This window comes from Bacillus rossius, chromosome 6 (genome assembly GCF_032445375.1).
Source record: "Bacillus rossius redtenbacheri isolate Brsri chromosome 6, Brsri_v3, whole genome shotgun sequence".
NCBI lineage: Eukaryota > Metazoa > Arthropoda > Insecta > Phasmatodea > Bacillidae > Bacillus > Bacillus rossius.
In genome coordinates, this window is record NC_086334.1 from 1,100,488 (window position 1) to 1,115,814 (window position 15,327).

General features: G+C 47.4%; 1 protein-coding gene across 1 annotated transcript in view; it reads left to right on the top strand.

Annotated features, from left to right (window-relative positions):
• The window catches only part of LOC134532461 (prostaglandin E2 receptor EP4 subtype), a 49,307-nt gene that overhangs the window by 28,004 nt on the left and 5,976 nt on the right, over positions 1 to 15,327 (top strand). The window contains exons 2-3 of the mRNA XM_063368874.1: positions 9,967 to 10,153; positions 11,239 to 11,522. Of these exons, the coding sequence (XP_063224944.1) occupies positions 9,967 to 10,153; positions 11,239 to 11,522 (471 nt within the window). The remainder of the gene's footprint in view (positions 1 to 9,966; positions 10,154 to 11,238; positions 11,523 to 15,327) is intronic.

Sequence of the window (15,327 nt, forward strand, 5' to 3'; positions counted from 1 at the left end):
ACGCACGGAAGCTGCACAGCGCGGGCACTGAGGCCGGGATTGTAAACTATACGCAAGACACTGCAAGTTCAAACAACCGTTTATAAAACTACTCAAAAACCCTACGCAAGCATCAGCCAACTTTTGACTTCTGGCGTTTCCGCCTTCCATATTCGAAGTGAAACGTTCCGAAAACTGTTCAAGAAGCAGACGTTATGTGTTTAGAAGGCCAACGTGTTACATGTGTGGCATTTTGACTTGTTGAACTTTTGCACAGTGAAAGAAACTAACACTTTCAATTAAAAATAATGAAATTTGCATAACTGTCATGATAGGTTTAACATGAATTATCAGAAGAATTCCAAAGGAAGAAATGGTTTTGTACTGCTTAACAATTTCTAGTTGTAGAGTTGGTGACGTCTTGCGTTTGCGGTCGTGTTTTACTTGCATTTGTTGCGTGTAATGAATACAAAAGGACATCTAAGACCCTCAGTAGGATGCTACTCTGATGATGGTGACTGCAATCTGAACCTAAACGTCAGTAAAACCTTCGTTCTCGACGCGGCTGTATTCCACACTGTCGAAAATTTTCACCTAAAATCTTGGGAAGAACGCTGGTTAGAAATTATGCAGGGATATTCGTAAATTTACGGTTTATCTTCAAATGTTTGCGGTACAGAGTTTTCTTAATTTTAACATAAATTAAATTTAACAATTTTTTATGGACAATATATACAGAATCTTGTTGACTATACAGCAAACACCTTATTTTTTCCCTTCCCCGCTGTTTACAACAACAACACTCAACTCGAAGTCGGAATCAGGCTTCGTTTCTTCGAAGATCCAGTTGTCTGAGACTACGAATAACTCTTCGTTTAGACCAGGTTATTTCTCGGGCATAACAGCATAATGGAGCTGTTTTACAACTGGCTAGGGCAGCAGAAGGTTGTCTTGTTAAACCATGCACAGCGCAAAAGCTTCATATTTAAAAGTACATACTTGCAGTTAATAAATAATAGCTGTGTCCTGTGCTTGAGTTATAAGACATCATGACTATGGCACACTGCTATGCCCTTGGGACCGAAGAGGAAGGGTCCTGGACAGTGCGTGGGTTTACTGATACTTCCAAGAGAGCACAGGCCAAGAGAATGCAGACCCTGGCAGTACTCGGAGCCTGTGGTCGCGCGCCCAGCGGCTGACAGTGTTGACGAGTGTCGATCGGCGAGTACTTTTACAGCCGAGGCGGGCATGTGGGCTGCTATCTGCCGGCTCGGGCCGGCGGGCATGTTTACGAGCGCCGACCTCAGGCCAGAAGCCCTCGGCGGGAACTGGGTGACTCGCTGTGGACCACCACGTGTCGCTCGCCAGACGAACCAGCGCTGCTTCGTGACTGCAAACAACTGCCTCTTCGCGTGCTTCCACTTCCCAGCAGCTGCATGTTCAGTTCTTAACGAAGGTGGACAAGAGAAGAGTGTTCTTACTGTGGACTAAACCAGTTTTTTTTAATGTTTTACTAATACACCAAGAAGTTTCTTTTGGATTTGTGTTCAAAGAAAGTTTATTCAGTGTCCGTAAATTTGCTGATATCCCTGGATAATATGCAACCAGCTTTCTTCGTAAAGTGAAGGTGGAAATTTTAAAGGTGTGCTTGGTGATTGTGATACTCTTGTGATGGGGGATTCCTTTGAGTCAACCTCAGGTCAGCCAAGATGGTGATGGTTGCCTCAGCCTCTCGCAGCTCCTCAAACACCAAGTCGCGTGGGAATATCGTGCCTATTCCCCTCCGGCTCTGCACTATTGCATGAATACTTCTGTTCCGTTAACAGCGATGCGTGCAGTGCAGTGCTGTCCCGCGACGCGGTGATGTGTCGGCCCAGGGGGGGGGGGGGTACGGCCGTTATCAGTCGCCGCCACTGACGACAACAACCCCCTTCCACCCCTGCTCATCGCACCCCCGCCGGGCGAGGGGTCGTGGTCGACCAAGCATATCTGGCAACACTGCTCGTTTCTCTTCCCTCTGCCAATTGACTGTGAGCTCCTCCACTATCACTCTTGAAGCCCGGAGCGCAGAGCGCAGGACACTCCGTCTGTCTGTTGTTGCACACGCCGAGTGCTGGTCGGGTTTCTTAATGGAACAGAAATATTCATTTAAAGTTACAAACATTTGTAAATCTGTACATTCACATTGAAAACACTGTGTCATTACAAAATAGTGTTCGCAGTTATACTGGGCTCGGATTCTTACCAGGGGATGTCCGGGTATTAACCCTGCGGATACTATTCTGCAGTGATACAGTTGCTTTCATGTAAATGTACAAACATCTGTAATTTTACATGATTATTTATGTTTCATTTGCAAAAATTATGTATATATAGTGTATCATCTAACCCCGACCTGCGCTACGCCAGCGCGTCATTTAGAGAGACAGTGCAGGGGTCATGAGGAGGAACTGGACATGTGTTGGTTGCAAATATTCCAGGTCACATCCGTTGGATAATGTATGCGAGTGTTAATATGTGAAGTATTTAAAAGTTATACATTCATAAATCTCAGATCAAATATATTTATTTCTTGTTTATTTTATCATTGATATATATTTTAATAGCAGACTCAATCGTAAAATATGTTTCAATCATTTTTTTTCTTTACTATTAATATTGTTGAGCATAAAATATTACTGATTCAAGGAATTTTAATGGAAATTCGCCATTGCTGGTTTCAACTGTATTTCAATGAGTTTTGTCTTGTGGTCTCTCTATGGCATGGAGTTAAAACCAGCAAGGGTGATTGTCCATGAAAATCATTTGGACAAAGTTTCCCCATCGCAAGTACCTTTAAAAGAACGTAAGTTATTGCTATGATGTTAAGTGTGAATCATTATTACACACAGCTCATTCCCCCGATGTAGGAGTGTTGTAAACTGTTTATCTGCTTATCGCCCTTTAAGATGTTTTCCAGCTCGACTGAGTTGAAATGAGTACAGAGAGGTTCCAGGCCACACACTTCTGGCGCGTGTGTACAGACTCCTGAGCGCAGCTAGGGCAGAGTTCCTCCCGGCCGCCTGCCATATCCTCCAGAGTTTACGACACGCTGCGGCGCTAGTGTTCCTCGTGTGAGCTGTCTCTCTCTCTCTCTCTCTCTCTCACTCTCTCTCTCTCTCTGTCTCTCTCTCTCTCTCACTCTCTCTCTCTGTCTCTCTCTCTCTATCTCTGCCCAAACTCCGAGGCCTCTTTCCGCGAGGTCAGCTGTGCTCGCAGCAAAGACTTTACTTCATGTTCGAAGCACGTGCTATTCACGAACTAAACACTTATGAAAACTATTTTCTTTTTTCAATCGACAAGACACACGTAGCAAGGACCGTGCTTTCCTGACGTGAAAAACAAATGTGAGCGAGTGTTTCAGAACTCGCCAGTGTTGTGCGACATCTGACCTCGGTGACGGGCAAAAGCATGCGTAGTTTCCGCAGCCGCCACCAGAATTCGTGGCAGGAGCACTCGTGAAAATGGAATGGATGTCGATGAACGGAAATATGCAACAAAGAAGGCGGACCCACCTGTGGCTACATAAACCCGTACGTAGTCACTTTCGTAAACATTAGGGTTCAAACCAAACGTATTGGTGTGCAGAATGAAACTTTATGACAGTGAAACTACCCTGGAATATATTTGGTGAACTAAAATACTCATAGTAAAAAGTAATCAGAAGTTTTAAAATACCCAAGAAAATTGGCATTGCAATAATATTATCAGGCCGTGTTCCCAAGAGGCTGTGTGGCACAGCGGTGGAGCGCGCATGGTAGCCTGAAGGGGCGTGGTTCCAATCTCATCACTACAAGTTCTTTAATTATATAATAATTATAACGTTCAATCAGCTCAATAATGTTGAGGTTTGTTTGTAGGAAGTATTTACAGACTGATTTCAGTTTTTTAAGCAAAAACAAATACATACACAAACATATACCTAATGTTAAAATATCTGTGTTAATATGTTTTAGGTTTATATTTTAGTAATGCCTTTTACGTTTTCGGAAACTTTCTAGTATAAACTGTTATAGTAAATTTTAACAAGATGAGCAGAATTTTAATAAATTTTCTTTTCGAAAATCAGGCCCAAAGCAGAGTTTTTATTAAAGCCATTTATAATAGTTTAAAATTTCATGCTGTTTAGTTTTGCTAATTGCTATCTGCCTGTGATGGCGACAAGCAATGTTTAAGATTCAGGCAGCGAATTCTAGCGGCCGGCGCAGACACTATGTGTGTGATTCGCATCCAGAAATATTGATATTTGAAAAGCGACTATTTTATTTTTCACGCTTAGCATTATTTTAAAGAATTTATGTTAAATTTCGTGTCCGGGTTTCGTATTAAAAGTTTATTTGCAACGTAAACAAGAAGAGAACACGTGAGTTAGCTCGTATCGAGGTTAGGAGTGTGCACGTCACTGGTGATTACTGAAAGGCATACTCACAGTATTTTTTTTAAAAATTGTGAATGCACCTCAAGTCTCGGCCTTGTTAATTCTTTTCAGTTTTTACTTCATGGCTTTGATTTAAGGTTTATTTCTAACATTTTAACTCTATGCCTCCCGTACATTTTTTTTGACACAAATATAATGGAGGTATCGAGTTAAGATTTTATAAATAGCTCTTAAATAATAACTGGCGTGACAACTGAAACATGGCGTGTGGGACCGAGCCTGCAGTTGCTACTCGCTGGCTGGCCACTCACCACTCACCACTCACCGCTCGCTCCGCCGAGACCCGGGCCACTCACCACTCGCTCCGCCGAGACCCGGGCCACTCATTTATGCCCGGTCGCGCCTCCACCCCTCCCCCCACTCTACAGGCGAGGGTCGGCTCACACCCTCTCCCCTCCCTGGGGCTAACTGCCCCCCCCCCCCCCTCCGGTCATGCAGATTGCCGTGCAGGGAGGAATCCGATTAAAGGATTCTGCTGAAAGTTGCGGTTATAATCTGATAGCGCTAAGTTCACATTGGACGGTACACTGTAAGATTTTTTTTGTAAATGGAAGAGAAATGTTCATGTAAACTTACAGATATTTGTAAATAGTTTCAAATTTTAACTCATGGAAGATGTTTTCCATATCTTTTATTATGTTTTTGGTCATTAAAATTTGATATTACGTATCCCTTGATAAACTATTGCGACAACAACTTTGGTCTCCAGTTTCCCTAAACATAAAAAGTTTCTTAAATTATTCGGTTTTTTGATTCATTGTGTATGTTTATCAATTTTATGGAACCATTGTAATAATACAGTATTTCAATACGAAAACATTAAATGGAGCTTGTGATTCTTTGCGTGTCTTTTTATTTTAACAACAGCGTGCTTAAATATGTTTTCTTGCATGTGGCATGAAATACTTAGTCTCTGCAGTCCCCTACAGGTCCTGAACAATAGACGGGAAATGTTACATGCGTTGATATTGGCCTCTCGGCGTCGGGCGAGCATTGCTGGAGCGCCTGCTCGCTATGCAACGCACCACGCAGAAGCGCGATGCGGGTTGCAGGGTAGCGCAGATGCGCAGGAGCCAGAAAATCCGAAACTCCAAGCGCGTCGATCGCATGTAAAGTATGCGTTAAATTCGACAAATACTGAAAACTAAATAGTGAAATTTCCTATAGTTCCCCGCCCGAGGCAGGGTCGGCATGGATGGCACGGGGCCGACACTCACAGCAGCCGGCTGTCCTACCAGAGGGACAGACCTGCCCCTCCGACCAGCCTGGGGGAATACATGAGGTGAGATGAGAATGAGTTGCTATAATATTGTTTATTTTGTTAACAACATTCATTTGATAATACACATTTATATACGTAACCTTGTTAAGGAATAAAATTAGTAAAAATGTTCGCTCGAACAGAGACCAAAAAATAATGAAAGTGCGGGACAAGTTGCTCGAGTTGTCGTTGAGAGACTAGTCTCGCAAGTTGCCGTGGAGACATCCTCCAGCAGGCCTGGCTGGCATGCGGATCCACGCTCTCGTGTTCCGCGAACTGCTGGAAGGTCGCTCGCGAACTGGAGGCGGGGGAGGGGGGAACTGCTCGAGCGAGCAGTCCGCGGCGGGCATAGCGAGCGAGGGAGAGGCATGGCGAGGCATGGCGAGGCATGGCGAGCGAGCGAGGGACGGCCTGAATACAGCTCGGCGGTCGATAGCGATCAGCGAGGCTTGCCGCGCCAACAAGGCGCACAGGGTGGGTCCGAACTCCTGCCGCAGGCCCATCTCCACAAGACAAGTCTGAAGCTGCTCGAGGCTGGTACACGGCTTTCGAGCTGGAGCTGAGGTGTTACTTATTGTAAATAATATAGAAACTGAGCGTCTGGATGGTGTTTAACTGGACGAAGTTCTGCGACCACCGCGAATATCGTTACATTATCTCATTGGAACATGGTGGGTGGCACGAGCTGCTCTGAGGGCGACCCGGGGTCAGCGGTCCTGAGCCGCTAGCAGAGGCTCTCATTAGTCTGGGCGCCTGAGGGGGTGGACTTGCACGGGCCACAGTGGACTTCACTCTGTCCAGCGGGTGTGACGGCTGCTGCTGATACTGCCTCCAACTCGCCATGCAATGACGTACTAAAAGTGTCTGGTTACGGATATCATTTCAAAGCCATCTCTAGCACCGGCGCCTGCACTGGTCAGTAGGTTCACGTTAAAATCACGACGAACGCTGGTTACAAATTATCAAGGGATCTTCGTGCGAAAATCACTCTTCTTTCTCCTACGAGTGTTCACCTTAAAAAAAAAAATTAAAACAGAGATCGGAAGTCGTAATACGTCGTAGTTTCTGCGAATATTTAGCTGTACAAAATTCTTCGTGAATTCTTCGTTGAAAAGTCCATAAATTTGCTGTAATTTGTAAGAGAGTGGAGGCTGTGCGCCTGGCGCGCGCATTTGGCATTCCCCCGCGCGTCACCGGAGTGTCGGCAGTCTGCGCATGCGCCGCGCATGGACAAGCGCCGCCTGTGCCAGGCCTGCCAACACCTCGACACCTCGCCTCCCGGGAGGTCTGCTCCAAGGTCTGCTCCGAGGTCTGCTCTGAGGTCTGCTCCGAGGTCTGCTCTGAGGTCTGCTCCGAGGTCTGCTCCAAGGTCTGCTCTGAGGTCTGCTCCGAGGTCTGCTCTGAGGTCTGCTCTGAGGTCTGCTCCAAGGTCTGCTCCGAGGTCTGCTCTGAGGTCTGCTCCGAGGTCTGCTCTGAGGTCTGCTCCGAGGTCTGCTCTGCTCCGAGGTCTGCTCCGAGGTCTGCTCTGAGGTCTGCTCTGAGGTCTGCTCTGAGGTCTGCTCTGAGGTCTGCTCCGAGGTCTGCTCCGAGGTCTGCTCCGAGGTCTGCTCCGAGGTCTGCTCCGAGGTCTGCTCCGAGGTCTGCTCCGAGGTCTGCTCCGAGGTCTGCTCCGAGGTCTGCTCCGAGGTCTGCTCCGAGGTCTGCTCCGAGGTCTGCTCCGAGGTCTGCTCCGAGGTCTGCTCCGAGGTCTGCTCCGAGGTCTGCTCCGAGGTCTGCTCCGAGGTCTGCTCCGAGGTCTGCTCCGAGGTCTGCTCCGAGGTCTGCTCCGAGGTCTGCTCCGAGGTCTGCTCCGAGGTCTGCTCCGAGGTCTGCTCCGAGGTCTGCTCCGAGGTCTGCTCCGAGGTCTGCTCCGAGGTCTGCTCCGAGGTCTGCTCCGAGGTCTGCTCCGAGGTCTGCTCCGAGGTCTGCTCCGAGGTCTGCTCCGAGGTCTGCTCCGAGGTCTGCTCCGAGGTCTGCTCCGAGGTCTGCTCTGAGGTCTGCTCCGAGGTCTGCTCCGAGGTCTGCTCCGAGGTCTGCTCTGAGGTCTGCTCTGAGGTCTGCTCCGAGGTCTGCTCCGAGGTCTGCTCCGAGGTCTGCTCCGAGGTCTGCTCCGAGGTCTGCTCTGAGGTCTGCTCTGAGGTCTGCTCCAAGGTCTGCTCTGAGGTCTGCTCAGAGGTCTGCTCTGAGGTCTGCTCCGAGGTCTGCTCCGAGGTCTGCTCCGAGGTCTGCTCTGAGGTCTGCTCCGAGGTCTGCTCTGAGGTCTGCTCTGAGGTCTGCTCTGAGGTCTGCTCCGAGGTCTGCTCCAAGGTCTGCTCCGAGGTCTGCTCTGAGGTCTGCTCCGAGGTCTGCTCCAAGGTCTGCTCCGAGGTCTGCTCTGAGGTCTGCTCCGAGGTCTGCTCTGAGGTCTGCTCTGAGGTCTGCTCCAAGGTCTGCTCCGAGGTCTGCTCTGAGGTCTGCTCCAAGGTCTGCTCTGAGGTCTGCTCTGAGGTCTGCTCTGAGGTCTGCTCCGAGGTCTGCTCCAAGGTCTGCTCTGAGGTCTGCTCCGAGGTCTGCTCCAAGGTCTGCTCCGAGGTCTGCTCTGAGGTCTGCTCCGAGGTCTGCTCCAAGGTCTGCTCCGAGGTCTGCTCTGAGGTCTGCTCCGAGGTCTGCTCCAAGGTCTGCTCCGAGGTCTGCTCTGAGGTCTGCTCCGAGGTCTGCTCTGAGGTCTGCTCTGAGGTCTGCTCCAAGGTCTGCTCTGAGGTCTGCTCTGAGGTCTGCTCCAAGGTCTGCTCCGAGGTCTGGTCCGAGGTCTGCTCCGAGCCGCGGACACGACTCGCTCGCCAAGGAACAGTTCCTAGCGCTGCGACAAGTTACAGTTCGTCGTGGCAGTGCGACCCTACGCTGGAAAGATGTACGAGTGTAATTGGATTAGTCGTGGAATTGAGATTCCAGCTTTGCGATCCTTCAAAATCGTAAATAAAAGAACCCACACAGTTTTGCGAGAATTTATATATTTATGCGATTTCATGTGTATTTCAAAAGTTGTTGACTTAATAAAACCTACCGTTAATTTTTGTTACAATCGTACATGCGAAAAACAATTTTCAATAAAACTGTATTCATGTGGCACACACAACCAAACTTATCTTTTACAACTTGGCTGGATGATTGTGGGGTCTGACTTGGGGTCAATGAGGGTTGTTCTTGGCTTGTGGGTTGTAGCCCCGTCAAAAGTGACGAGATCAACGTTTCGGTCGACACAGCAGTCGCCATTTTCTCTTAGCTTTCGACGCGGCTGACATCCGCCGACCAAACGAACTCATATGGTGGCCCAGTCAGGGGTGTGTCTGTGTCAGTGAGGCGGGATTATAAGTGCGATGCTCGCTGGTGCTTCTAGCGCGGTGTCGCCTCTAAGCACTGGCGCGCAGTCTTCTCGTCGTACATAAACAACTGTGAGACCTGAGCATTAACCATTACATTATGTGGCGGAGAAATGGAGGTAAAGGTGTAAAGCAAGTCCCTTGAATGCTTATAAGAATCTTTACCGTGAATTCCATGCCTAAAAATTATTCTGAAAACATGCGTTTTGCCATTTTCACTCTTCAATAACACACTGTTTGAAAACGTAGTCCCGAAACAGAACTGCTCGTCCGTCCTCGGAGTGTTTATTACATGAGTCATCAACAATCACCTCTCGGATATGTTGGTAGCTTTCTTATCACGTGTTTTTGAAGTTATACTTCTTTAGGCACGTTATGAAAAAAATTACGAGTGAATGTATCACCATGCGCGCGGAACATTAAACGAAATTTCCACAAGATGAAAAAAGGGTGTTGTCTGTAAAGTCGGTTTACGGACGATAATTTTACGTGATAACGTCATAAGAAAACATTGATGAAAAATTGCATACTTTTTAATTTTCAAATATTATTTACAGTTTTTTTTTTTTGCAAATTTAATTTAAATAATTTGTTTAAATATAATCACGAACAACTATTTTAAAAAGCTCGCCGTAACCTGTTTGATATTATAGAAGATTATCTCGCACGGTGGTTGGCCGGTTCTTGCACGCTCGGCTCAGGCGGAACGTGACAATGAGTCATGCTTTTTCGTGTGTGCAGCCGGCGTTCATCGAATTATAAGACGTTATCACGTGAGAAAAGGTTGCGTGCAGTTGGTGACTGATACATAATGAGCGACGAGGGAGTGAGGCTATGGCGCACTGTTGCAGCACGTGACGCCGGCGGTCATCAAGCGAGGCATCTTCGGGCTGTGGCTGCTGGCGCTGCTGCTGGTGTGTCTGCCCTTCGCGGGGTTCGGCCTGTACTACCGGCCCGCGCCGGCGGACAGGTGCGAGCGCTACAAGGACGCGACCAGCCCCGTGGACCGCGCCTACGCCTTCCTCTTCTGCGCCGTGGGTGAGCGCCGCCGAGCCATCACGGTCCCCTGCTGGTCCCCAGCTGGTCCCTGCTGGTCCCCTGCTGGTCCCCTGCTGGTCCCCTGCTGGTCCCCTGCTGGTCCCCTGCTGGTCCCCTTGCTGGTCCCCTGCTGGTCCCCTTGCTGGTCCCCTGCTGGTCCCCTGCTGGTCCCCTGCTGGTCCCCTGCTGGTCCCCTGTTGGTCCCCTGTGGGTCCCCTGCTGGTCCCCTGCTGGTCCCCTGGTGGTCCCCTGCTGGTCCCCTGCTGGTCCCCTGCTGGTCCCCTTGCTGGTCCCCTGCTGGTCCCCTGCTGGCCCCCTGCTGGTCCCCTTCTGGTCCCTGCTGGCCCCCTGCTGGTCCCTGCTGGTCCCCTGCTGGTCCCTGCTGGTCCCCTGCTGGTCCCCTGCTGGCCCCCTGCTGGTCCCCTGCTGGTCCCCTGCTGGTCCCCTACTGGTCCCCTTGCTGGTCCCCTGCTGGTCCCCTGTGGGCCCGGTGGAGACCGCCGAGCCCAGTTCAGACTAGAGACCGGGAAAATTCGCGGATTCCTTTCCAGACAGGCAGAAATCCAAACAGTGATTGGACCGCAATATACCTGAAGGACCTTGAGCCAATGGCAAACACTCAACAAAAGAAGTATCGAATCATAAAATCGCAGTAAACAGGTGCCCCGAGTCTGTAGCCAATGACCAGGTGATAGTTGCCCGAGTACATAGAGGATCGTGGAGTCTGTCCTAGTGGTCGTTGAAACCGCGAATTTTTCCAGGTCCCTAGTTTAGACGCCTCACAAGTGGGTGGCCCGTGTACTAGCGATGTTTGCTCGAGTATGCAGTATATCCTGCCTGTACTAATTAGACTGCAATAAGCTATGGCCTCTCCGGCCTTAGTTCCTCGTGCTTTATGGCCGTCTGCAGCAAGACGTAGCCAGGAGGGGGGATGTCCTTTGGGTCTGGACCCTCTATTCCTGGATAAACAAAAATATACACGACAAAATAATAACATTAGGACAACCTAGCTACATAATATTACAGGGATGTTACTGTGTGAGAACTAGTAACTGCAATGCTGAGAGGGCTGCTGGTCTGCGCAGGGATGCTGATGGTGGTGTGCCTGGTGCTGTGCAACGTGTCTGTGATCCGCGCGCTGTGCCGCATGGGCCTGCGGGGGCGGCACGGCGGCGGCGAGGTGCTGGGGCGGCGCATCAGCCGCTCGTCCAGCCGCTCCGGCGGCTCGCGCACCGCCGTCGCCGCCCCCGCCGCCCCCGCCGCCGCCGGCAGCCTCTGCTACAACTCGTCCACGCGCGAGGAGCTGACCTTCGCGCGCCTCATGGGCCTCATCTGCGTCGTCTTCGTGGTGTGCTGGCTGCCGCAGATGGTAGGCCCCGCTTCCCGCGTGCAGCTCACAGCTGCTGTTGCCCACCGACCAGACGGCGGTAGACTAATAACCAGGGACCGGAAACATTCGCGGGTTCAATCACCTCCAGGATGAACTCCATAGTTCTACGAACACTCGGTCAAATGCCACCCACTCATTGGCTGCTGTCTTGTGAGACGTTCCAACGTAGCAGCCGGTGATTCGATAAAGCTTTGGTTGGGTGTTTCTCATTGGCCCAGAGTCATCCAGGTGAGCGGTGAGCCAATAGCAGAGACAGCACTGGGGTATAACTATTTGTATTTTAGCCTATCGCGAAATGAATTAGCGAATTTTTCCGGTCTACACGTAATAAAACAGCTCTTTTCTAAGCTTTATTTAATAAAATATGTTCGTTTGTTAAAAATGTGACCATCGTAATTTAAAAAAAAAAAAAGCATTTAATGGAAGCAGCTAAACAAATAATAATTTCAAAAAGTGTGTGCGTGGAGGAGTCCACGTGTGACAGACGTGAAACTTCTTGCTTGTTAGGTGCAGATAGAGATAACTTATTTACTGTTTCAGTCACACTTTTCACCAAAAAATGAATGATACTTATAGAGTTAATTGCACAAATCAATAACTCTTTTACACGCGAATAAATAAATTGTAGATACTTTATATAAAATAAATATTGTAGCGTCAATCGTTAGCTGAGTAGACAAACACAAGCAGCGTTACGAGAATTCCGTAGCATCACTGCTGCGTCATTTCTACCTCTCCCCTACCTTCTTCCCTCTACCGGTCCCCCCCACCACGTACCTGACTGTTCCCCTCATGCGATCGGAATTTTCGTAACGCTCGAATATTGTAGCCCCCTCAGCAAAGAAGTTTCACTTCGAGACTTTTTAAGATAATAATGGTTGATGGCACTAGGTATCTTGCTAACATTTTGGACGTTATTTCACCCGTCCGTCCGTAATGATTAACGGGCGTATGGAAAATTCCGGGCCGTCTGATTGGCTGCAGATCACGTGTTACGGATCACTGTGAGCCCAGCTTGTTTCTTAATCTGATTCTGCCCGCTAACAAACCCGATCTCTGTGGTTTAGGTAGGAGCTCTGTAAGTATGTGTGAAAATTTTTAACATTTATAGTGTCCATTAATATGCTCATAAACTTTCAAGTTGACGATGGGTTTGATGTCTAGGGACTGTGAAATGAACCACTGGATGGAAATTTTCCGAAGTAGTCTTTCTTCGGCGTCTGCCTGAAAACACGAGGTCATGACTCTATTTATCACTGTGTTATCGTCTCATCCACTACGAAGTTATCAGGTTCAGGCACCTACGGCACAAATATTGCAAATAGGTGAAGGAATCGCCCATTGCCTTTGGTGCCTTCCCAGCATTTCCTGAATTAATTTGGAGAAACTACAGAAAAAGGAAACCATGAAGGTTTGACTAGGAGTCTAACCCAGGTCCTCCCAAACTCCTTTCACTGCAGCGCCACCCCGCTAGGCAGCGGAGAAACAAGAAAGACGCCGAACTGACGGAGGAATTCTGGAACACGACAGTGTACTTAAATGCATTGATTGTGGAATTATAATGTTTTAAATGAAATATTGTATTTCCAAGCGGGCCATTGCTTGCGTGGGGGTGGCCTGCTGTGACAGATTGAAGTCACTTTTTAACTTCGCCGTCGTGATATTGTCAAGCTCTAAACATTGCGAAAATGGTGTTGGATAGCGTCTGATGGTGGTTAGTATATATGAATTAGAATCTCAGTGGTTAAACAGAGTCCACAATGCAAACACTATATGGCCGGACGTCTAACCAACATGGCGCAACAATAAGCTGACTTCGCCCGGTTAGCACGCAGTCGTGCAGACATTACCGCTCCGTGTTCGCTCTGACGCACGATCCTCCAGCAGATGAGCAGTCTGCTTGCACGTCCACGCACGGGCCGGACCCACGAAGGTCGCGGATGTAGCGCCTCGAACACGCCAGAGCAGGGCTGCGGCGCCAACAATGTCGTCACGTCGGGCTGGTTCGAGCCGGCGCCGCCGCGCGCGCTGCAGGCGGCGGCAGCGCCCGGTTCACACGACCGCGCGAGAGTCCAGGTTCCGTACACGTGAACACACGTCGCATGGCCAGAAACATATTTTAATGCAGCTATACCCTGGGATTATAGAAATGAATAAAAAAAATAATTAAAATGCAAATTTTTTTTTTTTGTCTTATGGCTCAGTCTCACGCACCATGTTCTTTTTGACGTGACAACGTCTAATAAAGCGATTAACGCTGGCTGCACGCACGAAAAATTGTCCCACTACGGTAATTATTTGTCATGAGTTATTATTTTATCAACTAAATCACACACCATATTATAGTTATGAGCCCACGAGCCACGAGCGTGTCAATATTTTGAGTCCAACAGAGAATATGCTAGTTAAAAGAAATTCAAACAAATATCGTGCGTGGAATATTATTAATTTATAACATCTGAAAAAAATTGATTTCAATATGGCATCGTGGCTGTGCGGTAGCATCGCTGACTAATCCCGGCGGCTGAATTTTTTTTTTTTGTACTTGTAAAAATAAATACGGCGCGCACGACACTTCAAAAGTAACAAATATATTTGAATTAATGAATACAAATAAAAGTAAATTTATTAATTAAATTGTAGATTTCATTTCACTCCTTCTTTGTATCGATACAAAATAATGATAATTCAATAAAAATGATTCAATTTTATTCATAAAAGTATGCAGAGGTAGATTTTATCATACAAAAGATAGAAAAATTTTAAAAAAATGTCTTCCTCAAAGAATATAATATTTTTAATGCCTAAATGTTTTGGTTGCAAAAATCTATTACGGCTCAGTCTCAGGCCGAATATGTTTCATTTTCTTCTGGATCAATCATTTCATAAGTGTTTTGTTATGACGTTGTCACGTTAAACTATCGTTCGTAAACCGACTTTACAGACAACCAATTTGTTTATATAAATAAATATTATTAATATTTACTACCACTTCTATTATGCACTTATATTCGCTCATTGTTAATTCAGTAAAGACTGCAGCAACGCGTTTACAGAAGTTCCAAAGTCCTGCCGGGCAAGAACATTATTTATTTATAATATTTATTCCACCGTCTATTTACGAAAACAAAATTATAAAAAATAGAATTGAAAAATAGTGATGTATAAACGCAAGGATATTAATTATTCAACTCACGCGTTCCTTAGTTGGATGGAAGAGGAAAATACATTTTTTGATTCAATTCTGCTTTTAACACATTATTCACATGACCACTAAAACACATATTTCTTCCCTTTCGATAAACTATTCTCAGTATTGATAATATATTTAATCAATAATTACAGTTTCAAACGTAATTATAGAAAGAATTTGTCAGCGACTCCGTGTTCCGGAGATCGGTCCTGCAAGTGGTTCGTGAAAGAAACACTACGCAGCACCACCAGTTCGATTTGCAGACCCGTGCACGGTGTTTGGCAGCCCGTGAAGTATTAGGGAATTATAAGATTAGAAGAGGTTAATGATTTACATAGACCTCCTCTCAAGTTATAATAGCCTGTTACTATTATATGATCCGGCTCGCTCAGAAAGCGTTAAAACGGACGGAGTGAGTGCGTTCCGTTAATTGTCAATGGCACAATTAAATTCCAAATACTACATTGGCTTTCATACGAAACGTTGGTTACGTTCTGGACAGTAAAGCCTGAGAATATCGGAAGCTGATTGATGTTTCATCAGTCTAATATTGTAGTTTGAGACGTGATATTAGGAGATCATAAGTAGCCG